Source organism: Priapulus caudatus, unplaced genomic scaffold (genome assembly GCF_000485595.1).
Source record: "Priapulus caudatus unplaced genomic scaffold, Priapulus_caudatus-5.0.1 Scaffold1202, whole genome shotgun sequence".
NCBI classification, from domain to species: Eukaryota; Metazoa; Priapulida; class Priapulimorpha; order Priapulimorphida; family Priapulidae; genus Priapulus; species Priapulus caudatus.
The window spans coordinates 47,476-75,227 of NW_014578263.1; the positions used below are offsets into that span (position 1 = coordinate 47,476).

The 27,752-nt window shown below is 46.6% G+C and overlaps 1 protein-coding gene across 1 annotated transcript; it reads left to right on the top strand.

The window, feature by feature from the left end:
• Positions 1-6,327: 6,327 nt before the first annotated feature.
• On the top strand, positions 6,328-26,838 carry LOC106815797 (CTP synthase 1-like; the record flags this gene model as incomplete). Its single annotated transcript, XM_014820304.1, is given in 10 exon segments — positions 6,328-6,444; positions 9,842-10,046; positions 11,316-11,486; positions 12,478-12,582; positions 14,119-14,300; positions 25,106-25,124; positions 25,127-25,150; positions 25,153-25,255; positions 26,248-26,380; positions 26,754-26,838. Coding segments are annotated over 10 exon segments (1,030 nt in total), but the record flags the coding sequence as incomplete, so codon positions are not given.
• Between the last annotated feature and the right edge of the window lie 914 nt (positions 26,839-27,752).

The window sequence follows — 27,752 nt, forward strand, 5'->3', positions numbered from 1 at the left end:
AGAAAGCGAAACATACGTCCAACGATCAGGCCTGAGTCCCGGCAGAAACTCGCAGAGAGTATTGACTCCGACTCGCCGATTAATTCGCGAACGATGATAACGTTCGCCGGAACGCCGAAGCCGCGGCTGCAACGCACACCCCCACCTTTCTCTCTGATCGGACGTATTTCCGTTTCTATCACGAATACTGTCAAAATTGTGACGAGGGGGGGGCGCAATCCCAGGCAAACGTAGAACGCCCGCAGCCGGACGAGCCGAGGAGACTGGGCTGTTACGGGATCTTGGGGGGTGGCCGGCCGATCGTCGTGCGGGGGCCCCCCGTGAAACCGAACGAAGCTCGCCAGCAAGGCAACATAAACTCACATTCATCGGCGTCCACGTATGAACACCGGGAGCGTGTGTGGTAGGAGCTGGTCGTACGCTAATCCGCATACTCCATGCATCTCATGGAGCGTATGAACACGGTGAGGTGTGGTAGGAGCTGGGTCGTAAACCTAACCGCATACTCTGCAGTCCATGAGCGTCATGAAGCACATGAGCGGTGTGTAGGACATGGGTCGTACTAACCATACTCGCGCGCATCATGTGTGTATCTCTCATACTCGCCCTCATCAGTACATCGTCAGCCACTCCCAGGTATACTAGCGTAGTTCGTGACACCATAAAGCCTTCAGTGACTCCGCGCCGATGCTGGGCTCTTATCGCTCGATCGACCTGGAGGGGGCGCGTGAGGGAGGGAACAAGGTGGATAGAAGAGACGTGTAAGGAGGCATTTGCCTCGAGCATCCGCTCTTTTGCTGGCCCCCAGCGGAAACGACATCGGGAAACATGTGATAGCAGAATGTCCCTATACGAAATTACATTTGTCTTACGATAAATGATCCGCCAGCTAAAATAATAATGGGCTTCCACTCGTAGCCCTATAGCACAACCTGTCAATGTTAAAGCCAGGGCCATGCATATTGGTGCAAGAGTAGTGAGTCGTAGCTATGCAATAACCCTCCTACCGCAGAGTCATCTAACATCCATATTCTTCAAATTAATGAGTGGAACGCAAAAAGGGAATGCCTGCCAATTCAAGCTAAGACTATTAAGACATTACTTTATATTTCATTCATTAGCTCATGTATGTTCTATTAGTTCTATGTTTTTTATTCAGCGCAACCTGGTTCAGCTGTTTGAGATCACACTGCCTAAAACATAGTAGGCCAGCTTATCATATGACTATGCGCCCTTTACTTATGATGTACTGGAAGGATAGGCGAGACCAAAAAAAAAAAAGCCCATATCACACCCCCACACAAAAACACAAACAAAGCACACACAAACACCAAAACAAAAACAAAAAAAAAACAAAAAACAAAAAAAAAAAAAAGAATGAGAAAGTAAACAACAATAAAAACAAACAACAAAAAAACAACCAAACAAGCGAAATACCGTACCCGCAAGCAGGACCACACCAAAAACACACACACACAAAAGGCCAAAGCCACGAAATACCCTACAAGCGCGCCTAACTGTACGCGGCTTATAGTCAAAAAGCCCGGGCCCTACTCGACCAGCCGCTGTAAAGCGACGCGAGCCCTGCTATAAGGTATCTAAACAAACACAAAAAAAAAATATAACCCGCAATACCAGCCCTCTGAGCTATAGTAGGTCCCTAGCGATTATAGTTCCTAGAGGCTGATAAGTAGGCCTAGCCAGAGCTAGGATCTGGAGCATAGTTACGGTGCAAAATTCCACTTTAGGCAACCTTAGGTATCAATGAAGTGATGCAGCACGACTTTCTGTTAGCATAAACATGATGCACACGGACTTTTTTTCTCGTAATAAGGAATGATGTCAAAACCCTAATCGCTAACCTAACGCCTACACAACACTTGCGATACGCTAAGCCTATGAGTTATCACTTTTATCGACTAGTGGCAGTTAAGGGCTTAACGGGTAGGGTGCATCATTCTCTGATCATCACCGGAAAGTCTCGTGCACAGGTTGATGAACTACACCAGCAACTCCGTGCATCACTTTCGTCGATACATAAGCTGCCCTAAACGTGGATTTGCCCCTATATACGCTATAGAGCTAAGCAGGCCTGACGCTATGCTATCCGCGCGGCCTATAGTATAGAGCCTCGGCCTTAGTAATAGGCCTATAGCCTATATAGTAACACCTACATAGCATCTATTAACTAATAGCCCGCGTACAATTCGCCGGCAGCCAACCTGTAGCCGGGCTAACTAGTACTAGAGGAACCTACTACAATAGATACAATAATGTAACCCAAACCCAAGAGGCATACCGGTTTGGTTACATATGTATCACTACTACAGCTACTTAGTATATTAGTAGTACTAGACTACTATATACTAATCTATTAAGTATTAGTACCAGTAGTCTAGCCCGACCCAGGCTGTTCCGAGCAGGAGTGTGGTAAAGCCTAGGCTGGTTAACACTACGCAGCCACGCCCGAAGTGTTGTAGGTGACGAGGCATCTATGGTACCATTCACTTTGTCTTCAGCGTTTATGGAAGGGAATCGCTAGCACGGTTAACATAATTCTGACTATAAACATATCCAATACTTTGTCTTCTGCACAATGATTCATTCTCTTTATTCCGCTGAAATTGCTAATATCTGAGTTTCAATGATTCCGATGCCACGCATTGCCCAGCATTCGCATTAATATTCCACAGAACAATATTCTATTCATTCGAGAAACAAATAGTAAACAAGTTATTACCTGGCAGTGACCATGAAAAAAAGCTGTTAATTATTTTGTAATTTTAACAACTGGACAGACGTTAATCTGATGCATATATATTGAACACCGACTCGTTGCAAATTCGTCAATATCGATTTTGTATCGTGGCAAAAGTCGGGTAAGCCAGCGCATTAACACCATGGCGCGTGGACAAAAAGAAGTAAATTTCATGTCTATTAACTCAATTGAAGTAAAAATTGTTTCTACTGCGCTGGTACGCCTTCTATCCACTGAGAGACTGCAGTATAAACGGACTTTAGCGTAATTATTCAACTTGTGAATGGTATGGTAAGGTGCGAACCTATTTGTACGCGCATGTCTTATCTTTTTCGTACTTCTGGAGAAGAGATTGTTGTTTGTTCTTTTTAAATTTACACAGCAGACTAGCACGAGTTGTTGGAGAAAACGGTCACTCATCGTTTGGCGCAAACGCAAAACGACATAAATTAGTTTAATAATCTACTTTTCAGTGCATTTATGTATGTAAATTATAAGCAGTGTAGCATCCTATCCTGCCCGAGCAACTACCATTATTCAACCTAATTCTGCTAACAGAAGAACTGGGAATGCTAGAAGTGAAATGCCAAGTCGCCTAAAATAGTGTCAAGCTACCTGCAGTCTGCAGAACAACACCTAACCATAACATTAACAATAATACATAGTAGACAATTTATCGTAAAAAGCTCACATGACTGGCCGCCAGCCATAGTGCACAAACTTAACATCTTGGCATTAGGCAAAGGTTCGGTTCCATCGATAACAACTATATAAGCAAGCTGAACCACAATTCATTTGGAAATTCGGTCATGTTGCAAAATGACGTTATGCTTGCCCAGAGTAAATGCCAAAGTTTTCCCACACAGGTTGAACTGTCACCGAGTTTAGTGGCACATCCGAGTGCAAACTATATATATAACTGAGGGCTGCAGGACGTCTATGTCTCTAAGGGTAGCTGCCCCGGAGTACCTGGTTACTTTATCTCAATATCCGACCTCTTACCTCCGCCTGACGCCATCTAACGGAGTCTAGGGATCGCCTATGCCTACTCCGTAACCCAACCGCTAAACCGCTAACCCATTATCAGATTTGTTCCCGCCAGAGGGTCGTCTCCGGTCATATAACGAGCCACGGTATGTTCCGGCATGTACTGGGGGTACATAGACCCTATGAGCTACACTAGGGTCTCAAACTAGGTTTGAGCACAGCACAATAGTAGCAACTTTAAGTTTGTAAACTCGAGTGTTCAAAATGTTAAATGGGCTTACCAGTGCCGTGGCATTACCTTCGAAGTCCTGTGCTAAACATAGCCAAATTTATATTTTCTTTTAACTGTGCAACCTTGCGCAATCAATGCTCCAGATCGTGTAAAACCAAAATTCCTTGCACGTAAACGGTCATTTTGACAGGTGTTATTGCAGCCGTCACACAGCCGACAATCCCATTTCATTCAGAAATCATTCAGAATCGTTCAGGAATCGTCTGCCATGTTCCGCTGAAAACAATATTCATGGTTGTGAAGCTATTTATGGGGTGTCACTCGACTACTGTAAAGGCCATATTTTTCGCGTACAGATATTTTCACGAATTCAGACTTGACGGACAATTTCGGAGACGCGTTTGCGAAATTCGCGAAAATTAAAACACCGTGAAATATACACCATATACGCAGGGCTCGAATTTTCCCAGTTTGATGTACGGATTTGTTCCTTCACGAATGAGCAAATCCGCTCAAAATCTAAGTAATCCGTACAGGGTAGGCTAAATTTTACTATGAAAGGAAAAATTACATGCAGGACAAACCGTCCTGAATAAAATACCTTAAAGTGAAACATTGCAATTTTAGCGTTGGGAGCTCAGCATTTTATTGTACAGATTTGTCAGATAGTTGATTGAAATGCTGTATAATGGCTCTGCCACCACAGACTCTGTTTCTGCTCTGTGTACATTTAATGATTTTAAGACAAACTTGACTAAGAAGTTGCAGAGGTGGAAGGAGCACTGTAACGACAAGTTCTTTTTAAGTAATCCGTATGGATTTCGTTCAGGTTTCCTCATGAAATCCGTAACAAATCCGTAGGGTAATTTACCCTACGGGTTACCTATGAATTTGTGAAATTCTGAATTCTAAATATGTTCATCGTTTCAACCGGTTGTCACCGAACATTACAACATGCATGTGCAACGACGGATCATTAAAGACAATAGTTTTTAATCTTCTAACATTTTGTCAAACGTTAGGGTCGGACGTTGTTGCTGAAGTGTTTGTTGAACTTTAGCCAGTTGAGATTTGTTATGGGTTACGTATAGGCACCCATAGGTGCAGCCTCGTATATGAAAAAGCTGTATCCCAGGTCTTTTGTCCACACCAAGGTTACTATAGCTGGGGCAGCCTTATATACGATGAGGCTGCATTCCATGGCTGCTGACTACATTCAGTACAATTCAGAACAAGTAGATTTGTTCATCTATTTTATTAACAATGAAGCCAATACCCCGTCAAGATTGTGATCGAATATTGTGAATCAAAGAGCTGTAATCAAAGATGAGTAAACTAAAGAAATGTACTGACACCCTATGTTACAGCATTGTGTCTATCAGCAGCGTTCATCAGTCAGACCACACGCTAGTCTGCTTTGCAGCAGTGTTTGGGGCACAAATTAATATTCTAGTTCCATATTTCGGAGGCAATTAATAACAGTTTGAGCAAAACAAAATGCTGCACTCAGTCAGTGTGACTATGAGTGTTGATCATACCCCCCCCCCCACCAACATCGTTATCACGTATGTGCAATATATATAGAGAGATCTAATCAGAGCGTGATGTATATCAGGAGGGAATGAAAATAAAATTTAAATTTGTTAATTTAAGTTGATTTGCTTCTATTCACTCCTGGTGTATATGGATAGCCCCCACTGCTCGTTACATTGTATCAGAAGTAGATAATAGGGAATAAATAAGGATTATTATAAGGATATCCCTATAGAATTATAGGGAATCCCTATAAGGATTATACGATTACATTATTGTATCTACTACTACTAGCTACTAGTACTAGTAGTAGTACTAGTACTACTATTACTAATCTATTAGTATTAGTACTAGTAGTATAGCCCGACCAGGCTGTGCGACAGATTGGTAACTAGGTCGGTTTACACTACGCCGAAGTTGTGTAGGTGACGTCTATGGTACCCTTTTCGTCACTTTTGGAAGGAGATCGCACACGGTAACATAATTCTGACTATAAACATATCCAATTCTTTGTTTCTGCACAATTGATTCATTCTCTTTATTTCCCGAAATTGCTATATCTGGAGTTTTCAATGATTCCGATGCCGCATTGCCCGCCATTGCGCATTTAAATTTCCCACAAACAATATTTATATTCCTTTCGAGAACAAATAGGTAAACAAGTTATTACCGCAGTGGGACATGAAAAAAAGCTTTAATTATTTTTGTTAATTTTAACTAACTGGACAGACGTTAAATCTGATGCATATATATTGAAACCTTGCAAATTCGTCAATGCTATTTTGTTGTGGGAAAAGTCGGTAGGCATACATGCGGGAAAAGAGAGTAATTTCATTCATATTATCAATTGGTAAGCAAAAGTTGTTTCTACTGCTTACCCTTTCCACTGACTGCGTATGCCTTTTACGTAATTATTAACTGTGAAGTGTGTATGGTAAGCGAAATATTTGAGCAATTTCTTTTTTGTTTCTGGAGAGAATTTGTTGTTTTTCTTTATGTAAATTTACAACAACGAGTTGTTGGAGAAAACGTGCTCATCGTTTTGGCGGCAAACGCAAAACGACTATTTAAATTAGTTAATAATTACATTTCAGTGCATTATGTTATGTAATTATAACAGTGTTAGCATCCTACCTCCCGAGCAGTACGATTATCTACCTATTCTGCCTATACAGAAGAACTGGGAATGCTAGAGTGAAATGCCAAGGGCTAAAATGTGTCAAGCTACTGCAGTCTGCAGGAACAACGACCAACCATAACATTAACAATAATAATATTAACATTTATCGTAAAACTCACATTGACTGGCCCCAGCCATAGTGCAAACATTAACATCTTGCATTAGGGCAAAGGTTCGGTTCATGGATATAACTATATAAGCGCTGACCACAATTCATTTTTGGAAATGTGCGTCATGTGCAAATGACGTATTCTTGGCCCAAGTATAATGGGCCAAAGTTTTCCCACACAACACTGTCAACAGTTTAGTGCACATCGTGCAAACTATATATATACTAGGGCTGAGAGGGTCTATGTCTCTAAGGGTACTGCCGGAACGTACCCTGTTACTATCTAATATGCCGTACCCTACCTCGCCTACGCCACTAACGAGTCTAGGGAGTCGCCTATGCCTACTCCCTAACCCTAACCCTAACCCTAACCATATCAGATTGTTACCAGGGTACGTCCCGGTATACCGGACCCACGGTATGTTCCGGCAGTACCTGGGGGTACATAGACCCTATGAGCTACACTAGGGTCTCAAACTAGGTTTGAGCACAGCACAATAGTAGCAACTTTAAGTTTGTAAACTCGAGTGTTCAAAATGTTAAATGGGCTTACCAGTGCCGTGGCATTACCTTCGAAGTCCTGTGCTAAACATAGCCAAATTTATATTTTCTTTTAACTGTGCAACCTTGCGCAATCAATGCTCCAGATCGTGTAAAACCAAAATTCCTTGCACGTAAACGGTCATTTTGACAGGTGTTATTGCAGCCGTCACACAGCCGACAATCCCATTTCATTCAGAAATCATTCAGAATCGTTCAGGAATCGTCTGCCATGTTCCGCTGAAAACAATATTCATGGTTGTGAAGCTATTTATGGGGTGTCACTCGACTACTGTATACGCCATATTTTTCGCGTACAGATATTTTCACGAATTCAGACTTGAAGGACAATTTCGGAGACGCGTTTGCGAAATTCGCGAAAATTAAAACACCGTGAAATATACACCATATACACAGGGCTCGAATTTTCCCAGTTTGATGTACGATTGTTCCTTCACGAATGAGCAAATTCCGCTCAAAATCTAATAATCCGTACAGGGTAGGCTAAATTTTACTTATGAAAGGAAAATTACATGCAGACAAACCGTCCTGAATAAAATACCTTAAAGTGAAACATTGCAATTTTAGCGTTGGGAGCTCAGCATTTTATTGACAGATTTGTCAGATAGTTGATTGAAATGCTGTATAATGGCTCTGCCACCCAGACTCTGTTTCTGCTCTGTGTACATTTAATGATTTTAAGACAAACTGACTAAGAAGTTGCAGAGGTGGAAGCGAGCACTGTAACGACAAGTTCTTTTTAAGTAATCCGTATGGATTTCGTTCAGTTTCCTCATGAAATCCGTAACAAATCCGTAGGGTAATTTACCCTACGGGTTACCTATGAATTTGTGAAATTCTGAATTCTAATATTGTTCATCGTTTCAACCGGTTGCTCACCGAAACATTACAACATGCATGTGCAACGACGGATCATTAAAGACAATAGTTTTTATCTTCTAACATTTGTCAACGTTAGGGTCGACGTTGTGCTGAAGTGTTTGTTGAACTTTAGCCAGTTGAGATTTGTTATGGCGTTACGTATAGGCACCCATAGGTGCAGCCTCGTATATGAAAAAGCTGTATCCCAGGTCTTTTGTCCACACAAGTGTTACTATAGCTGGGGCAGCCTTATATACGATGAGGCTTCATTCCATGGCTGCTGACTACATTCAGTACAATTCAGACAAGTAGATTTGTTCATCTATTTTATTAACAATGAAGCCAATACCCGTCAAGATTGTGATCGAATATTGTGAATCAAAGAGCTGTAATCAAAGATGAGTAAACTAAAAGAAATTACTGACACCCATGTTACAGCATTGTGTCTATCAGCAGCGTTCATCAGGTCAGACACACGCTAGTCTGCTTTGGCAGCAGTGTTTGGGGCACAAATTAATATCTAGTTCCATATTTCGGACGCAATTAAAACAGTTTGAGCAAAAGCAAAATGCTGCACTCAGTCAGTGTGAATATGAGTGTTGATCATACCCCCCCCCCACCAACATCGTTATCACGTATGTGCAATATATATAGAGAGATCTAATCAGAGCGTGATGTATATCAGGAGGGAATGAAAATAAATTTAAATTTGTTAATTTAAGTTGATTTGTTCTATTCACTCCTGGTGTATATGGATAGCCGCCACTGCTCGTTACATTGTATCAGAAGTAAGCATAATAGGGAATAAATAAGGATATTTAAGATATCCCTATAAGATTATAGGGAATCCCTATAAGGATTATTATAAGGATATAGAATTATAGGGAATCCCGATTATCTACTTCTGATTGTATGCGTCATGTATACATAGTTAAGTGCATGAACATGAGCCGTGTGATGATGAGCACAGTACTGCTTGGAAGTGATGGCCCCCCCGTGTATTTCAATGTAGCGATGAAATGCCGATGGAGTCATAAAGTAAGTGGCTGGCTGCAGGGTAAGAATTCGCATGGTGGTAGTGATAACACCTCATAAAAACATGTTTTTCTCAAGGATGTATTCTGAGCAAAGATATATATATATATAAAAACGGATTTTATATAATGCAAATGTAGATAGCTAACTCTTAGATAACTTGTAACACAGGTAGTATCAAGTTGGAAACGTAATGATAGCTTTGTGTGAGTGGTTTGAAGTAGTAGAGGAGAAGGTGATGAAGTGATGAATGATCCTGCCATGTGTTTGCCAGTTATTATTTTCAAATATTGAATCTTAACCTAAGCATGTTTTCCTTTAATGTGCAGTAAACATTTGGATTTGATTTTTTTTATCCATTCTCATGAGTATTTTTTATCTCATTTTTTTATCCATCCATATACATGGGTATTATCATAGCATTAACTCTACTCGGAACTTTACAATGTTTCTAGTAATGGGAGCAAGCATTTCCCCATGATTGCACATGTTATTTTGTATTGTGGCCGCACCTATGTTCAGTGTATTTCCTTAACCTTTAGGATGATGAGATCTTGTTTAACCTTTTATTCGTACTATATACAGCTCAGCAGCAGCAGCAGCAGCTCGGCAGCAGCAGCTACAATGAAGTACATACTGGTGTCCGGTGGTGTAATCAGTGGCATCGGTAAGGGTGTCATTGCGAGCAGCATCGGAACGATACTCAAGTCATGCGGCCTTCGTGTGACCTCTATCAAGATCGACCCCTATATCAACATAGACGCAGGCACCTTCTCTCCATACGAGCACGGTGAGGCTGTTTGTTGTTTCTTGCTGTTAGTTTTCTTCTTGGTTGTCTTTATCGTCTTTTCATCCTCTCCTTCCCTTCCTGGTTCCTAATTCATAAATAACGTGTTTTTGTGAAGAAAAGGGTGTGGGTGGCTCAGGGCGCCAAATTAGCACCGGCCCACCGACAACCGTATGGACCCAAGTAACCGATGCCAGCAAATTATTTGGAGGGCCGTTAACATTGGCAAAACACCGACCCTCCGAGCCGGTGATTTCAGCCGTGTTAGCGAGTACCTAGTACGTCTTTAGCTCACCTTGACATCGTCAAGCTGAGCTATTGCCATGTGGTGTCGTACGTCGTACGTCCGTCCGTCAGTCAATGGACAAGGCTTGATTTCATAATGTATTCAGTGAAACTGCACTGTACTGTATTTTTGTACATTACTCTGAACTTGTTAACTGAATTTTATCAAATAAGAACCTGTTTCAAATTTCAGGCTAAAACAGGTTCTTATGTCAAGGGGGTCTAAATGTAAAATCTTGGCCTAACAGGTTCTTAATCACTAGGCTCTTCTATGCGGATGTTTACTGTATTTATCCTGATTTTAATCGGTAACACGCGCACGCGGTGTAACGTCTGCGGGATGCATGCATTATTTCCTGAGATAAAATCCGGCGACTAAAGCTTTATTGCTTATATTGCTGAATTAATATAGCTTGCGTGTGCGCCAGGTTTTAATAGCAATAAAACCTGGCCAGGGTTTCTCATACATAACAGGCACAGTGGCGCACCGCCGTTGTCAATTTTAACATCGCCGTTGTCAAAACGGTGTCAACCCAAAAATAAATAGATCACCACATGCTTGGTGCATGTTTAGATTGCGGGGGGCGACCCCCTAGAGCCCTCCCCCCAGCCAGAGGTGGAGTTCCCCCTCTCCCTCTCTTTCCCCGCGTCCGTCTGCAGCGTCCGCATGCGTGCCTACGTCACGTCACGCCATTGATTCAATGAATCCATCATGCGCGTTTGTTCTCCATCTGGCCTTTACCTCCTCTGTCAAATTTTCCCTGAGAAGAAGCCCTGACAGTGATCCCTCTCCACACTACAGCAAGGTTAGCATGCAGAATGTTGATATCCTGCCACCAACCCTGAGCCAGTCCTATTTGGTAGAACATTCACTTTCCAATCTACCAAGACAACCTCCTTCCACACGTGTCCTTCACACTCCGTTACCACACTTGCCAAATATCCTCCTAAATATATCCAAAAAACTTTGTTGTTTTGTGCACACAGGTGAAGTCTACGTCCTGGACGACGGGGGAGAGGTTGACCTTGACCTTGGCAACTATGAGCGCTTCCTTGACATCAAGCTCCACAGTGACAACAACATCACGACGGGCAAAATCTACCAGTATGTCATCAACAAGGAACGGAAGGGAGATTACCTCGGGAAGACCGTGCAGGGTAAGAGAGATGTGAGACACAGGGTAAGAGAGATGTGAGACACAGGGTAAGGGCAGGTTAAGAGAGATGTGTGGCACAGGGTAAGGGCAGGGTAAGAGATGTGTGGTACAGGGGGGTACAAGCGCGAGGTAGAGATGTGTGGGTACAGAGTCAAGGCACGGTAGAGCAGATGTGTGGTACGAGGTAGAGAAGATGTGGGTACAGGGTAGGAGAGAGTGTGTGTTACAGCGTGTAAGGCTACAGGGGTAAGAAGAGATGGGTGTCACAGGGTAAGGCAGGTCGTAAGGGCAGATGTGTGGTCAGGTAAGGGCAGGCGCGTAGACGAGAATTGTGGGCACAGGCGTAGGCATTGGAAGAGAGCATTGTGTGGCCACAGCGGTAAGGGCAGGAAGTAAGCGACTGTGTGGTAGCAGGGTAAGGGCAGCGGCTGGTACCGGAGAGATGTGTGGTACAGGGTAAGGGCAGGGTAAGAGAGATGTGTGGCACAGGGTAAGGGCAGGGTGAGAGAGATGTGTGGTACAGGGTAAGGGCAGGGTAAGAGAGATGTGAGAACCCTCTGAGCCAGTGGTTTCAGCTGTGTTAGCGAGTACCTACATTTTTATTTTAGCATTAATGAGCAATAGGCCTACAATACTGTTTTAGCGGAGGATTCATGCCAAATATCACATTATAAATTTGAAATCGAGAATGCACGCGTGAACCATGGCATCGAACAAAAAACCTTTGGACATCATTCAACAATCTGGCCATTATAGCTTTGCTTCAACAGCTACTAGCGCGAGGCGCGCCCCAACTTACAATATTTTTTGACAAGCGGAGTCAGTGGATTCACTGTTTCAAAAAATCTTATCTTTCATTTTTGAAGCGGAAAAAATTGTGAGGGCTGGTAAAAAACTGCGGTTTGCCAGCCGCTTTGTGCGGTGTCAAAAAAAACGTGTGAATTTCGTGCCCTCCTCACCTGTGGTTTCTCGTTGCTCCATCTGACACACAGTGGTGCCACACATCACCGACACATACAGGAGTGGGCTTCGAGCGTGTCGCCAAGATCCCTCGTCGACGACACAAACGAAGAACCTTGAAGTCTGCATCATCGAGCGGTGAGTGTGAAGCACTGGTGTTTGGAAACTGGTTATTACGTCACCGTAAAATAGTAAAGCTTAAAAAAATCTATGCACTTTTTCACATTAATCAGCGCGAACTGAGATTCTTCGCGGATTGCAGTCCGGGTGTTTTGTGAAACATTAAATTCGTGAGAAAATTGCGGAGCGCGGGGTAACAATGGCTTACAATGTTAATTATGATACTCAACAGACCTGATGGTATTATGTTAGAGTGTAGACGTAGGCTTTTAAGCGAAGATATACAGTGTATCTGTTTTGCGCTACCAGAAGCAGAAAGCATCGTTATCAGGCTGCAGAGAAGGGGCAGACATTGTTGAGGTAGGCTGTCGTACGACCATGCCTGGCTGGCGCTGGCGTTTACATGTTGCTGTGTGATGTTGTGTGCATGACTATGCACTGAGTCCAATCTGCCTTCATTCGCATTGGGGTTTTTATTCATTCACAATCTGGTCGCAGCAAGCAGCTTATGTCTGAGTAAAAAAATGCAGCGCGCGGGTGGAAACAGAAAAATATCATTATGTCTGAGCATTTAATAAAAAAGACAGTTGCCTATTTCAAGCTCGCCTGATATTCGCTATTTTATAGTTCGACTTGTTCCATTTTTGACAACTTGAACGCTCGATTCAAGAGTCTCTACTCAATCTTGGTCAAGAATAGCTTAGAATGCACCAAAGTTGCCACCCATGTCTTTTTAAAAAGTTCCGGGCGCGCCATGCCCGGACCCCCTCAGCATGGCGACTGACTACGGTTCCTCGCTTCGCTCGGCCTCGTGTTTGCTAATTAAATTTCTTTCAGCTGAAAATTAGATTGATCCAATTTCTCATCCCTGTAATGTAAGTGATTCTGTTCACCGTTTTTATGGCTTAAATTGGCCTTGCATTGTACTTTCTATTTACCATACTACCTAACCTAACACAAACCCTACACCTGGTTTTCCATCCATACAATTCCTTTTTCTGTCCTGCTGTTTGTTGTTCAGAGTTATTAATAACTAAGTCTTGACCTTCTCATTATCACGCTCTGCTGTAGATGTGACAAGTTAGGCCATCCTTAAAAGAATTCTATGTTTGCTGTTCCCGACCATGATTTTTTAGTGTAGTAGGTAGGTCATTTTTTTTTATGATGGCCATAATAGTTATTGTTAAGGCTGCTGTCTCATGTTCTGCCACACATAGCTTGTGTTTTCAGTCTTAATGCTTATGAAAAATGAAAAAAAAAAATTATGGAACCCAGAAATGCTAAAAAAAACTTTTGGGTCGACGGGATTTTCGTGAGGTCGGTCGGGAGGCAGCCAACATGGAATACAAAACATTTGTCTGACCTGTGCGTTAACCCCCCCCCCCTGTTCAAACCCACATGCTCACACAACACAGACTTGCAAGCCCTTGTCACTCTTAGCCTGTTTACATTTAGACCTCAGCTGAAACGCATGCTATTTTTTAGCACATAGCCACTTTTTTTTTTAACCTAGCTCAAACACTACTGGTACTAAGCGTTGTATTGTTTTCAGCTCGGCGGCACGATTGGCGACATAGAGGGCATGCCGTTTGTCGAGGCATTTCGGCAGTTCCAGTTCCGTGTCAAACAAGAGAACTTCTGTGTTGTGCACGTCAGCCTTGTTCCACAGCCGAAGGCTACCGGCGAACAAAAGACAAAGCCAACGAGCACAACGCAACGCGAGCGTGCAGGGAGCTGAGAGGCGCTTGGCTCTGCTACACCAGACTGGTGAGTGAGTCGAGGGATGGGTATTAGTATCTAGCTTTGGCTGTCACGGGGAGATCCGGTGGTGAGTGAGTGAGGGGACTGGTATACGTAACGTTATAGTGCTCGAGGAGTTGTTCACACAGACTGGTGAGTGAGTGCAGCGGAGAGGGGAATGGATAGGTGGAACGCCAAGCTAAAGTGGAAGGTAACGGGGATGATAGACCGAGAGAGGTCGGATAAGATGAGGGCGTAGAGCCTGTGAGTGGACTATTTGAGTCGGCGAAAGCGCTTAGAGCCTGGTTGAGCTGAGTGGAGGGGATGGTATAGTAACTTAGCTTGGCTGTGCACCCAGACCTGGGCTGAGTGAGATGAGGGTATTTGAGCATTGAGGAAGCTTTGACGAGGAGTATGGGGGTAGGTCAGTGGGTTGTCGCACGTTGAGCGGGGCTTAGACCTGCGTGAGACTCGCATGTGAAGGGGTATGGGTATATAAGTACTTAGGCTTGGCTTGGTCAGCCGAGACCTGGTGAGGGTGACGTGAGGAGGAGGACTGCGCTCATGACGTACTCTGAGGTCGCGTGTTATGTCACCAGACGCTGGTGTGAGTGAGTGGAAGGGGATGCGGTATAGTTACTGAAGCTCAGGTTTGTCACGAGAATAGTGGCAGTACCTGGTGAGTGAGGTGCTAGACAGGGATGTGGTATAGAGTTAAAACCGAAGTAGCGCGGGTTTGTCAGCCAGACCTGGTGAGTGAGTGAGTGAGGGAGTGGTATATGGGTGACTCTAGCTTGGCTTGTCAGCCTGGAGAAGGCGAGACAAAGAACCTGAGGTGAGAGCTGAGTGAAGTGGAGAGTTGGGTATCAAGGTACATATAGCTCGGCGTGCGTGCACGCAGACCTGCTGAGTGAGTGATCGGGGAGGAGGTATAGGTAGGCTTAGCTTGCGGGCTTGTCACCGGAAGAGCGCTGGTGCCAGAGGAGTGAGATGATGGGATGGTAGGTAGGTATGTTAGAGCTGGCTGTGTCACCTCAGACCATGGTGAGTGAGATAGGGGGCGGATGGTATAAGATAGAGGTGTACTCTGTTAGAGTTGGCCATGGATCACGTGCAAGGGACAGTGTGAGTGAGTGAGTGAGGGGGGATTGAGCGTGATCGGAGGGGGGTACGGCGATGATAACGATGGAGATAGCTCAGTGGTTGGTGGCACCGGGAGAAGGCAGAACCGGAACTGGTGAGTGAAGGGTGAGTGAGTGAGGGGATGGTATAGTAGCACCTTAGTCAGGGTGTCACCAGACGATGGTGAGTGAGTGAGGGGATGGTATAAGTGACTTAGGCTAGTGGGACTGTCACCCGAAGACACTGGTGAGTGAGTGGAGGGGATGGTAATAGTACTTAAGTTTGGGTTGTCACCAGACCTGGTGAGTAGGTGGAGGGATGGTATAGTACTTAGCTTAGGGCCTTGTCACCAGACCTGCGGAGTGAGTGAGGGATGGTATAGGTACTTAGGATCGGGTTGTCACAGACCTGCGTGAGGTGAGTGAGGGGACATGGTAATAGTACTTAGCTCAGGTTGCTCACCAGGAGACCTGGTGAGTGAGTGCAGGATGAATACGCTTAACTAGTAAGCTAGCGCGGATGTACAGACGTGGTGAGTGAGTGAGGGATGGTATAGTATTAGCTCGGGAGTTGTGCGGACCAGACGTCTGGTGAGTGAGTGAGGGGATGGTATAGTAACTTACTTGGCTTGCTCACCCAGAAACCGGTGGTGAGTGATTGAGGGATGGTATACGTACTTAGGGCTTGGCTTGTTCACCAGACCTGGTGAGTGACTGTGAGGGATGTATAGTACTTAGCTCGGGGTTGTCACTCAGACCTGGTCGATGAGTTGAGGGGATGGCATAACCTCGTACTTAGCTCAGGTTGTCACCAGACCTGGGTGAAGTGAGTGAGGGGATGGTAAGTAGTACTTACTCAGCTTGTCACGCGCAGACCTGGTGAGAGCCTGAGTGAAGGGATGCGTATAGTACTTAAGCTCGGCGTCTGTCACAAGACCTGGCTGAGTGAGTGAGTGCAGGTGGATGGTATAGGTACTTAGCTCAAGCTGACGGAAGACGTGGTGATGAGTGAGTGAGGGATGGTATACGTAGTGTAGGCTCCGGTGTTGCTCACTCAGACTGGTGAGTGAGTGAGGGATGGTATAGTACTTAGCTCAGGCTTGTCACAGACCTGAGTGAGTGGACTGTGAGTGAGAGGATGGTATTAACGCGTACTGCGTAGCTCGGGTTCGTCACCCAAGACCTGGTGAGTGCGGAGTGAGTGGAAGGGCATGGTACTAAGGTTACTTGGAGCTCAGCTGTTGTCACAACAGAACCTGGTGAGTGAGTGATGTGAGGGGATGGTAGTAGTACGTTAGCCTCGGGGTTGTCCACACAGAAACCTATGGTGAGCTGGTGAGGGGAATGGTATAGAAGGTACTTTAGCTTGGGTTGTCACCAAGACCTGGTGAGTGCGTGAGGGATGGTTAGCGTAACTTAGCTCAAGAAGTTGTCACCAAGCGACCTGGAGTGAGTGAGTCGAGGGGAATGGTATAGGTATTAGCTCAGGCTTGTCACCGAGACGCTGGTGAGCTGAGTGAGGGGATGGTATAGTATTAGCTCGGGTTGTCACCGAGAACTGGTGAAGTGAGTGAGGGATGGTATAGTACTTAAGCTTGGGTTTCACCAGACCTGGTGAGTGAGTGAGGGGATGGTAAAGTTAAAAAAAAAAAAAAACTTTTTAGCCCAGCATTGTCCACCAGACCTTGGTGAGTGAGTGAGGGATGGTTATAGTACTTAGCTCAGGTTGTCACCTGCAGACCTGGTGAGTGAGTGAGGGGATGGTATAGTACTTAGCTCAGCTTGTCACCAGACCTGGTGAGTGAGTGAGGGGATGGTATAGTACTTAGCTCGGGTTGTCACCCAGACGCGGTGAGTGAAGTGAGGGGATGGTATAGTAGCTATCCAGGCGTCAGGCTTGTCACCAGAACCTGGTGATCGAAGGTGAGGGGAGGATGGTATAGTATTAGCTTGGGTCTGCCACCAGACCTAGGTGGTGAGTGGAGGTGAGCAGGGGGATGAGTATAGTAACTAATAGCTCCCGCTTGTCACCAAGGAGCTGGTGAGTGAGTGAGGGGATGGTAATACGTGAGCTTAGCTGGGTTGTTCAACGGCAGACCTGGTGGAGTGAGTGAGGATGGTATAGGGTACTGTTAGCTTGGGTCTGTCACCAGACTGGTGAGTGAGTGAGGGAATGGTATAGCCGTACTTAAGCGTTGGGTTGTCACGGAGAGCGCTAGTGAGTGAGTGAGGGGAATGGTATAGTAGCTGTAGCGCTTGGTTGTCACCAGACCTGGTGAGTGAGTGAGTGAGGGGATGTATAGTACCTTAGCTTTGGCTTGTCACGCCAGAACCTGGTCGAGTGAGTGAGGGATGGTATAGTACTAGCTTGGGTTCGTCAACGCAGACCTGGTGAGTGAGTGAGGGGATGGTATAGTATTATAGCTCTGGGTTTCAACCAAGACCTGGTGAGTGAGTGTAGGGGATGGTATGAATGTAGCTTGGGTACTTGTCACCGGAGACCTGGTGCAGATGAGACCTGAGGGAATGGTAGAAGGGTACTTAGCTCGGGGATGTGTACCAGCAACCTGGTGAGTGAGTGAGGGGGATGGTCATAGTAACTTGAGCTGGGGTTTAGCTCGACCCGTGTCAAAGAGCCGTGGGTGGAGTGAGTGAGGATGGTATAGTACTTAGCTTCGGGTTGTCACCAGACCTGGTGAGTGAGTGAGGGGATGGTATAGTACTCAGTAGCGTCGGGTGTCACCAGACCTGGTGAGGTGAGTGAGATGAGAGGGATGGTATATGGCTACTAGCGGTTGTCATCGCAGACCTGGTGAGTGAGTGAGGGGATGGTATAGTACGTGAATTCTTAGCTCACAGCTTGTCACCAGACTGGTGAGTTGAGTGAGTGAGGGGATGGTATAGCGTACTTAGTCATCCGGGTTGTCCGACGCAGACCCTGGTGAGTGAGTGGAGTGAGGGGAATGTATAGTAACTACAGGTAGCTCAGCTTGGTCACCACGACCTGGTGAGTTGAGTGGAGTGAGGGGATGGTATAGTACTTAGCTCGGGTTGTCACCAGACCGCGTGGTGAGTGAGTGAGGGGATGTATATAGCCTTAGCTTGGTTTTGTCACCCAAGACCGTGTGAGTAGAGAGGGGATGGTATAGTACTGCTAGCTGCAGGTTGTCACGCGAGAACCTGGTGAGTGAGTGAGGGGATGGTATAGTACTTACTCAGGTTGTCACCAGACCTGGTGAGTGAGTGAGGGGATGGTATAGTACTTAGCTCGGGTTGTCACCAGACCTGGTGAGTGAGTGAGGGGATGGTATAGTACTTAGCTTGGCTTGTCACCAGACCTGGTGAGTGAGTGAGGGGATGCGTAATAGTACTTTACTCAGCTGTCACCAGACCTGGTGAGTGAGTGGGGGATGGTATAGTACTTAGCTCGGTTGTCACCAGACCTGGTGAGTGAGTGAGGGGATGTATAGTACTTAGCTCAGCTTGTCACCAAGACGGCTGAGTGAGTGAGGGGATGGTATAGTACTTAGCTCGGGTGTCCAGCCAGACCTGGTGAGTGAGTGAGGGATGGTATAGTACTATAGCTGGACATGTCACCAGACCTGGTGATGAGTGAGGGGACTGGTATACGTACTTAAGCTTGGTTTGTCACCCAGACCTGGTGAGCTGAGTGAGGGGATGGTATATAACTTAGCTCAGCTTGTCACCGAGACCTTGGTGAGGTGAGTGAGGGGATGGTATAGTATTAAGCTGGTTGTCCAACCAGACGCTGGTGAGTGAGTGCAGGGAATGGTATCCACGTACCTCTAGCTTGGGTTTTGTCACCAAGGACCTGGTGAGTGAGTGAGGGAATGCTATAGTAACTTAGCTTGGGTTGTCAGCCAGACGCTAGTCGGAGTGAGTGAGCGGGATGGTAATAAGGTACTGTAGCTGGGTTGTCACCAAGACGCTGGTGAGTGGAGTGAGTGAGGGGATGGGTATGAGTACTGGCTAGCTTGGCTTGTCACCAGACCTGGTGAGTGAGTGGGGGATGTGTATGAACGTCCTTAAGGCTTGCGGTTGTCACCGACCTGGTTGAGTGAAGTGGGGATGGTATAGGTACTTAGGCTTGGGTTTCACCCAGACCTGGTGCGTGAGTGAGCGGGATGGCTAATAGTACTTAGGGCTTGGGTTGTACACCAACGCTGGTGAGTGAGTGAGGGATGGGTATACGTACTTAAGCTGGGGCTTTCACCCAGACTGGTCGAGTGAGGTGAGGGGCTGGTATATTTACTTAGCTTGGGGTTGTCACCAGACCTGGGTGAGTGAGTGCAGTGGGAATGGTATAGCTACTCTAACGTGCGGCGTTGTTCACCAGACCTGGTGAGTGAGTGAGGGGATGGTATTAGGTATTAGCTCGGGGACATTTGAGACCTGGTGAGTGAGTGAGTGAGGGGATGGTCATAGTAACTTAGCTCGGAGCTTGTCACCAGACCGTGGTGAGTGAGTGAGTGAGGGGAGTATAGGTACTTAGCTCGGTTTGTCACCAGCACCTGTGAGTGAGTGAGGAGGATGGTATGAGTAGTCTTAGCTGGGTTGTCACCAGTACCTGGTGAGTGAGTGGGGATGGTATATGTACTTAGCTTTCAGGTTGCACCAGACCTGGTGAGTGAGTGAGGGGATGGTATAGTACTTAGCTCGGGTTGTCACCAGACCTGGTGAGTGAGTGAGGGGATGGTATAGTACTTAGCTCAGGTTGTCACCAGACCTGGTGAGTGAGTGAGGGGAAGTGGTAAATAGACTTAGCTTGGGTTGTCCCAGGCCTGGTGATGAAGTGAGGGGATGGTATAGTACCTTCCTTTGGGTTGCCACGCAGACCTGGTGAGTGAGCTGAGGGGATGGTATAGTAGCTTTAGGCTTGGGTGTCACCAGACCTGGTGAGTGAGTGAGGGGATGGTATAGTACTTAGCTTGGCTTGTCACCAGACCTGGTGAGTGAGTGAGGGGATGGTATAGTACTTAGCTCTAGCTCTGTCAGCAGGGACCTGGATGATGAGTGAGGGATGGTATATAGTGAAGTCTAGCTCGGGTTGTCACCAGACCTGGTTGAGTAGAGTGATGGGGATGGTATAAGTACTGTGACGCTCAGGCTTGTCAGCCACGACCTGGGATTGAGTGAGTGAGGGGATGGTATGTACTTAGCTCGGGTTGTCACCAGACTGGGTGAGTGAGCGCAGGGATGGTATAGCTACTTAGCTCAGCTTGTCACCAGACACTGGTGAGTGACTGAGGGGCATGGGTAAATAAGTACTTAGCTACAGCTTGTCCCCAGACCTGGTGAGTGAGTGAGGGGATGGTATGAGTACGTAGCCTCGGGTTGTCACGCCAGACTGGTGAGTGAGTGAGGGGATGGTATAGTACTTAGGCTCAGCTTTGTCACCAGACCTGGCTGAGTGAGTGAGACGGGGAATGGTAATATGTATAGCTTGCTTGTCACCAGACCTGGTGAGTGAGTGAGGGGGATGTAAAATAGGTACTTAAGCTTCAGAGCTTTGTGCACAGACCTGGTGAGTGAGTGAGAGGGGATGTATAGGGTACTTCGCCTGGGCTTGTCACGCAGACCTGGTGAGTGAGTGAGGAGGATGGTATAGGTAGCTTCGTAGGCTCGGGTTGTCCACAGCATCCGTGGTGAGTGAGTGGAGTGAGTGAGGCGGATGGTAATAGTACATGAATAGGCTGCAAGCTTGGGCAACCAGACCTGGTGAGTGAGTGAAGGGATGGTAATACGTACTTAGCTTGGTTTGTCACCACCAGACCTTGGGTGAGTGAGTGAGGGGGATGGTATAAGACTGTAGCTCGGGTTGTCAGCCCAGACCTGGTGAGGTGAGCGTGAGGGGATGGATACCTCTTGCCTCGGGTTGTCACCAGAACTTAGGGGTGAGTGGAGTGAGGTGAGGGATGGTACGTAGAGGTACTAGCTTGGGGTGGGGTTGTCACCAGACCTGGTGAGTGAGTGAGGGAATGGGTAATAGCGTAAACTGTAGCTTGGCGTTTCACCAACCTGGTGAAGTGGAGTGAGCGGGGATGGTATAGTACTAAGTAGCTTGGGGTGTGAAATCACCAAGTGGCACTGATGAGTGCAGTGAGTGGGGGTCAGTCGAGGCTGCTCGCGGGCGCGCGAGCGGCGGTCGGGAGCGGATCGGATGTAGCGCGCGTGGTCAGGGCCTGGCTGGGACGTGTCGAGAAGCCTCCCTGCGGCGCGGGCGGTACGGCTAGCAAGTTGATAATAGTCAAGAGTTCACTGGTGACTTAGTGGATGCGCCAGAATGTAAGGGACTATTTTGGGAAGCGCGATATAGGCCACGGAGCAGGAATGTGTGTAGGACTCGACGTGACCATCCGTGGAGTCATACGCTTGCCTGGGCTGGCAGTAGTATGCCGTGGGAAACGAAGTTAAGGTGAGTGTACCGAGCTGTATGACGAATGTGAGCAACAGGCACAGCAGCGCCTCTGTGGCCGGTTACGTGGAGATCTATAGCGGTCCGGGTCCAGCACGCTAACGAGGATCTCAAAGTAACATGGTAGGCTGTGAAGAATGCTACTGAGTCCGAACGGACACGCGCGTGGAGGTGAGTTTGCATAGATAATGGTAAAGGAAGTTGGAGAGTATACCGTCACGTCGATGCGTGTTATCAGGAGCATTGGGGTCTAGTGTAACTGTCCATGAGCAATATAGAGACCAAAAGCAGATCAACTTAGGCGTGTTACAGTCGCATTGGACGCAGGGATGTTTTTCTAGGAGGGCGTCTGGGAGATCTTGACGGCATGATTCCCGGCTGAAAGGACGAGATGGAGAGGCGCTGAGGATGTGATAGCTGCAGGAGGCGTGACAGAGTAGAATGCGGCTTGTTGGCTCTAAACATTGGTTTCGGAGTGAGGGTTGGTAAGGGGGTTTTGCTTAGTATAGTTGGACAGGATTATTGTGCATTTTGGGTGGCGGTCGCATTTTGCCGCAGCATTCTTTGAGGCATCCGGGATAAGATTGATGGGCATTAAGCCATGATTAAAAGTACTCCAGGTGCAGTGTTGGTGGTGTGCGCCGACGCCATACACCTAACGCCGAGTGTCAGAGTTAAGCCGATTTGGTTTGTGTCTCGAGCGGGCTGAGGCGGATTGGGAAATCAGTCCGATAGGGAGACGAGAGCTGGTTATAGAGGTATACGGGCGGTCCTTCCGAGCCAGCGCCACCCTGTCGTTTTGATTAGGTATGGTAGTTGAGGATTGCGGGAAGACGAAACGTGGGGGTTGTTAGGCCTATTAACTCGTTTGCGATAAAACTGGATACCGGTCTCTGGTCGAGGACTTGGATATTGGATTACAATGGACAGGAGTGATGAGATCGGTTGTCGAACTTAGTACCGGGCGATTGAGTACGAAAGGTACATTGCTTAGGTAAGATCAACGCTCATATGTCTGGACATTCGGACTAATCGTTATACGCACAGGTTGTACATATGCAGTCTGGGTAGGGAGCACGCACAGCAGTGGGAACACTGCCTGGGCCATGGCGGTCTGATCTATCTTCGCGCGCCACTCACGACGATCAGTGGGGACTCATCACCTTATTCACGCGTACAAGACACGGTTTATTTGAAGGGGATAGGAACACGGGCCCGGCTGATGGGAGCCCAGTTTATGTGGTGGTGATGGCTTGATTGTTCGGGATAATATTTATCACAGAGATCTGTGCCTTGATGAGGGAATGTTGATGTGCAGTGTACTGAGACGTGGCCACACCGATGAGTGGTACGGTGAGGGTTTGCGGTAGTACTGTATTTCGAGTGGGTTATATAGAGGATACGATTCTTCGAGCTGATATTGTAGAAGCTAGATAATGGCGCCGGGTCGGTGGGTCGTTGGATGTGATAGCAGTATTGAGGAGGATATTGGTTGAAGTAAGGGGATAAGCTGTGTATAAAAGATGACGTGAGATGATAGAGAGTTCGTGTTGTGGCAGGGTGGGGGTCAGTCATTAGAGGATGTAGTATTTAAGCTGATGCCGGTGATATTGAGTGGGCAGTCATAAGGCCTGGCGTTAGAAGAGTTTCAGTCGTAAGAGGGGGTTAAATTACTCTTAGCGGATGAAAAAGGTCAGCGAGATGAGGTTGAGCATGCTCATAGTGTAGTGGTAAGGTTTAGGCACTGGTAGGTTCGCGTGGGCAGGCGGAGAGGATATTGGGAGTGGGTCGGGTTGGGTTAGATAGGGAGGTCTTCTGTGGGGAGCGGCTAGGTTGAGACGGGATGGCGGGGGTGCGGGAGTGGTAGGAGGGGTTTGTGATCAGAGGTGTTAGGGGGGAGGCCATATCGTTTATAGTGGTGTAGATGGCTGGTGACGTCTGCCTTGGGGATGAGGGCATTGGGGGTGCAGGGGGTATCTGGCGTTATGTGAGGGGTGATGAGCATCGTGATAGGGCATAAAATATTATAAACGCGCGACGGGGTCAAGGAGTAGGGAGGTACGGGAGCCCCGCGGGGAGTGTGATTGATAGGCCGTGGCTTAAGGCTGTCTCAGTAGGGATGATATGGGCGTTGAAAGGGGGGGGATGTGTGATAATGCCGGGTCGTAACCGGTGGTGTCCGGAGGCGCCGGGCAAGGATCGGAGCAGGAGTATATTGGTGAGATGGGAGGGAGGTCGGGGCCAAATTTGATATTTGAAGCGGAAGGCGAGGGTGTCAGGGGACGTGCGTGGTGAGAGGCGGTGGATGGTGGGCATTAGGGCGGATGAGGAGGGGGCGTGCGACGGGAACGGTGAATGCTGCTGCTATGTTGGGGTGTGGCAGGAAGAGGGAAGTGAGGATGGCTGCAGGACGGTGGGCGGCGTGGCTTGAGCCGAGGGAGGAGAATGGGAGCGACGGGGGTGCAACCGGTGGGGACTATCGGGCGGTGATGGGGGTGTGGTGCGCTGTGGATGGGAGTAATGGGGCGGCAGGGAGCTGGGGGGGGTAGGGGACGGGGACGGAGGGGGGGGGTGGAGCGGTGGGCCTACGTGCGGTGTTTGGCGTGCCTTGGTGGGTCTACGGGTCAATTCCGAAAGCGGGGAAGGGGCGGTCGGGTGAATGATTTGGAGGGTATCTGTTGGGGGGATTGAACCGGGGATCGTTGGTGATCATGCGGGTGAAGTGGGGAGGCGAGCGATCGATGTGTTGCTCCTTGGTGCAGACGTGTCGGCGATGGGGGGAGGGGGGGGGGGAGCGGAGAGAGAGCAGGCTGTGAAGTCGGGGGTGCGGTGGAGGCGAGATGAGCTGGGAGGCGAGTCATGGTAGTGGGTCGATGTGTGGCCTTGGAGGCGGGAGACAGTGGAGGGTGGCGAGGTAAGGATCAGGTTGTAGGCGGTAGGCAGATCGGGAGCTATGATAGATGTAGTCGAGGGGGACATAATAGTATAAATGAGAGAGCGGAAGATGGCATGCGTCACTGGTGTAGGGGGGGTTGGCTAGAGTGGTTGATGGCGCCTTGAGTAGACGGGCATTAGATCCTTGCCTTGCGTGGAAAGGTATACATCATTGGGGAAATGGGACGGCACAGCAGCTCTGCTCTGTTTCTGGAGTAGTGTCGTTTTAGAGGGAGAATTACTCGCAAGTAACGTCAATAACTGTCAGCGTGATTCAGGGAGAGGACTNCCGGTTTGGTTTGTTGACAGGTAATTTGCATTCACGATCTGTGTCTATCTACCGCGTGCCACTACTGTGCGGGACCAGGGAGTCATCGACTATTTCCGCGAACGACTTAAGCTCACGTTTTGCACAAAACCCAAGCGATTTCTTAGCAAGTGGAAGGAGCTGGCAGAAAGGTGAGCACAGAGCTAATTAATATGGGAACCCGTGGCAAGTGTGGCGAGAGCGTAAATTTTTTTCATATATACTTATCTATCACATTAAATTGGGCGTTTTGTCGACGCATTTTATTCAGATAATAGATTATAGATCTTATATGAGCATTTTATTATAAAACATTGCCTACATAACGATAGAAACATGGAGATCTGCATCAGAGCTCTGCTAATTTGGGCGTTTTATGAATTTTGCGATTTGGCCGTTTTGCTAGGGGTCGTAATTTGGGCGGCCGGTATTCGGTATGAAAAATGGCCAGGATTAGGTCGTGGAGCAGGAAAGGGTTTGTATATATCATGTATAGAGGGTTGTGAGTATTTCCCTCTTGGGAAAAAAACATGAAAACATTTCATGTTTCATGAATAATAATTAAAGGAAATGTCCTGTTAATGTTTAGGAATTTTTATGGCGCATACGTGGAATTGTCCATAGATTATTTCATGGGTAGCATTTTACAGAGAATATACTGTTTATGTATCACCCATTAATTTTCATTTTGCAGGAGTTTCTTGGATGAAAACTGTTACACTTTTGGTACATGAAAATTTATGCATAATAATTCCTTTACATTTTATGTGCAAACCAGTCACAAAAATACCTGTCTGGGCAGGGTATTATATTCTATTATTTATGCATGAAACATGCAGGATTCATGCATGTACATATCTTTGAATATTCATGTTTTTTTCTCCAAAATGTAAACAGTGGCACCCCGATGTAACGCGAATTCGGTTATATAACATGAATTCGGATATAACGCGATCAGTCTCTGGACCGCCATTTTTTGCTCTTATAGTTATATAGCCACTTGTACATATATAACCCCGATTTATTTTTTATATTTTTTTTCGCAATGACATTTTATGGACCCCAACCATCGCGTTATAACGGGGCCACACTGTGTATGTTGTGTTTACTATATTTGTGGGATAACCTCACGTTGTTGTTTCAGACATGAGAAGCCATATGATGTCGTCAGCATTGCACTGGTCGGTAAATATACAGAGCTGGAAGATTCATACAATTCTGTGACAAAGGCACTGAGGCATTCCGCACTGGCCTGCAAAAGAAAGGTCGACATCAAGGTACATGCTACAGATGTATGTGTGTATGTGTGCGTGTGTGTGCGTGTGTGTCCGTGCGTGCGTGTGTGTGTATGTGTGCGCGTGCGCGTGCATTTCTGAATGCATTGAGGTTCCCATCATTCGCTACGCATGTGTTCTGATCTCTAATTTGAGTGCTGGGTTATGTACAGTTTATGAGGCAGATGATTTCTAATTTTAGTGCTGTTACTGTAACTTACAGTTTATTGAAGCAGATGATCTCTAATTTTAGTGCTGTTACTGTAACTTACAGTTTATTGAGGCAGATGATTTCTAATTTTAGTGCTGTTACTGTAACTTACAGTTTATTGAGGCAGATGATTTCTAATTTTAGTGCTGTTACTGTAACTTACAGTTTATTGAAGCAGATGATCTGGAGGATGCTGTTCAGAAGATGGATCCGATACGATTTCACAACGCATGGCAGAAGCTGTGTGCCAGTCTATGTAAAGTCAGTGGCTCGAAATAAGCGTTGCTCCGGTGTCCGAGACAACCAGCAATCTTGCCCGCCGGACAGACCTAACCAAGTCTGAAGCGACATTAGTCCGAGTGGACAATCCAAGAAACCCTAACACTAAACTCTTAACCGATTTCGGCTATATTAATATACGCAGTGGTAGCCGCACAATTAATTCTATGGTGTATATACTTTTTGCTGTTCAATATTTTGCGAATGCTGAACTGACAATCAATACCAACCAAACTGGTATAGGCTTAGCTGGCAAAATAATGTTCAGTTTCATAATCAATCTCAAGTGTTTTCTAGCCTCGATCAACGAAATCTTAATCCGTTCGAATATAAATCAGTGAAATAATATAAAAATATGGGACCAGCTGCTATTTTCCAAACATTGGTTTATAATATGTCAGGTTTCTGATTTAGTGAGAGGTTGAACTCGAACTTATTGGGAACCAGCAAACGCAGGCAAGTTTCAAATGTTTGCTGGGGAGGACGCCCCATAGCCCGCCGCACGCTTTTTTCACCCCCCTCCTTTGTGAATACCTAGGACGCCGCCACTGAACAAAGTTAACATATTCTTGGGAGCAGAGCAACAATGAACAAAGAAATGTTCGCCTTTCGCATGGCGCCGCACAAAGATTGCAGAGATTGAGAGGTGAGGACGCAGATAGGGTGTGGAGAGGGCGCGGAGAGCCAAGTTAATTATTAAGTCATCCACTATTTTGCGCAGTTCAGCCTGTTTTTGGCCGCCCTTGCTTAAAAAAATCCTGCGTACGCCACTGTTTTTGGTGTTTCTTGATCATTATCATTATTATGTTGATTTGAAATAAGGAGATTTGGGCGACATTTTTTGAGACAACCAGAAATTTGTTGCGGACAACCGCATTTTGATGC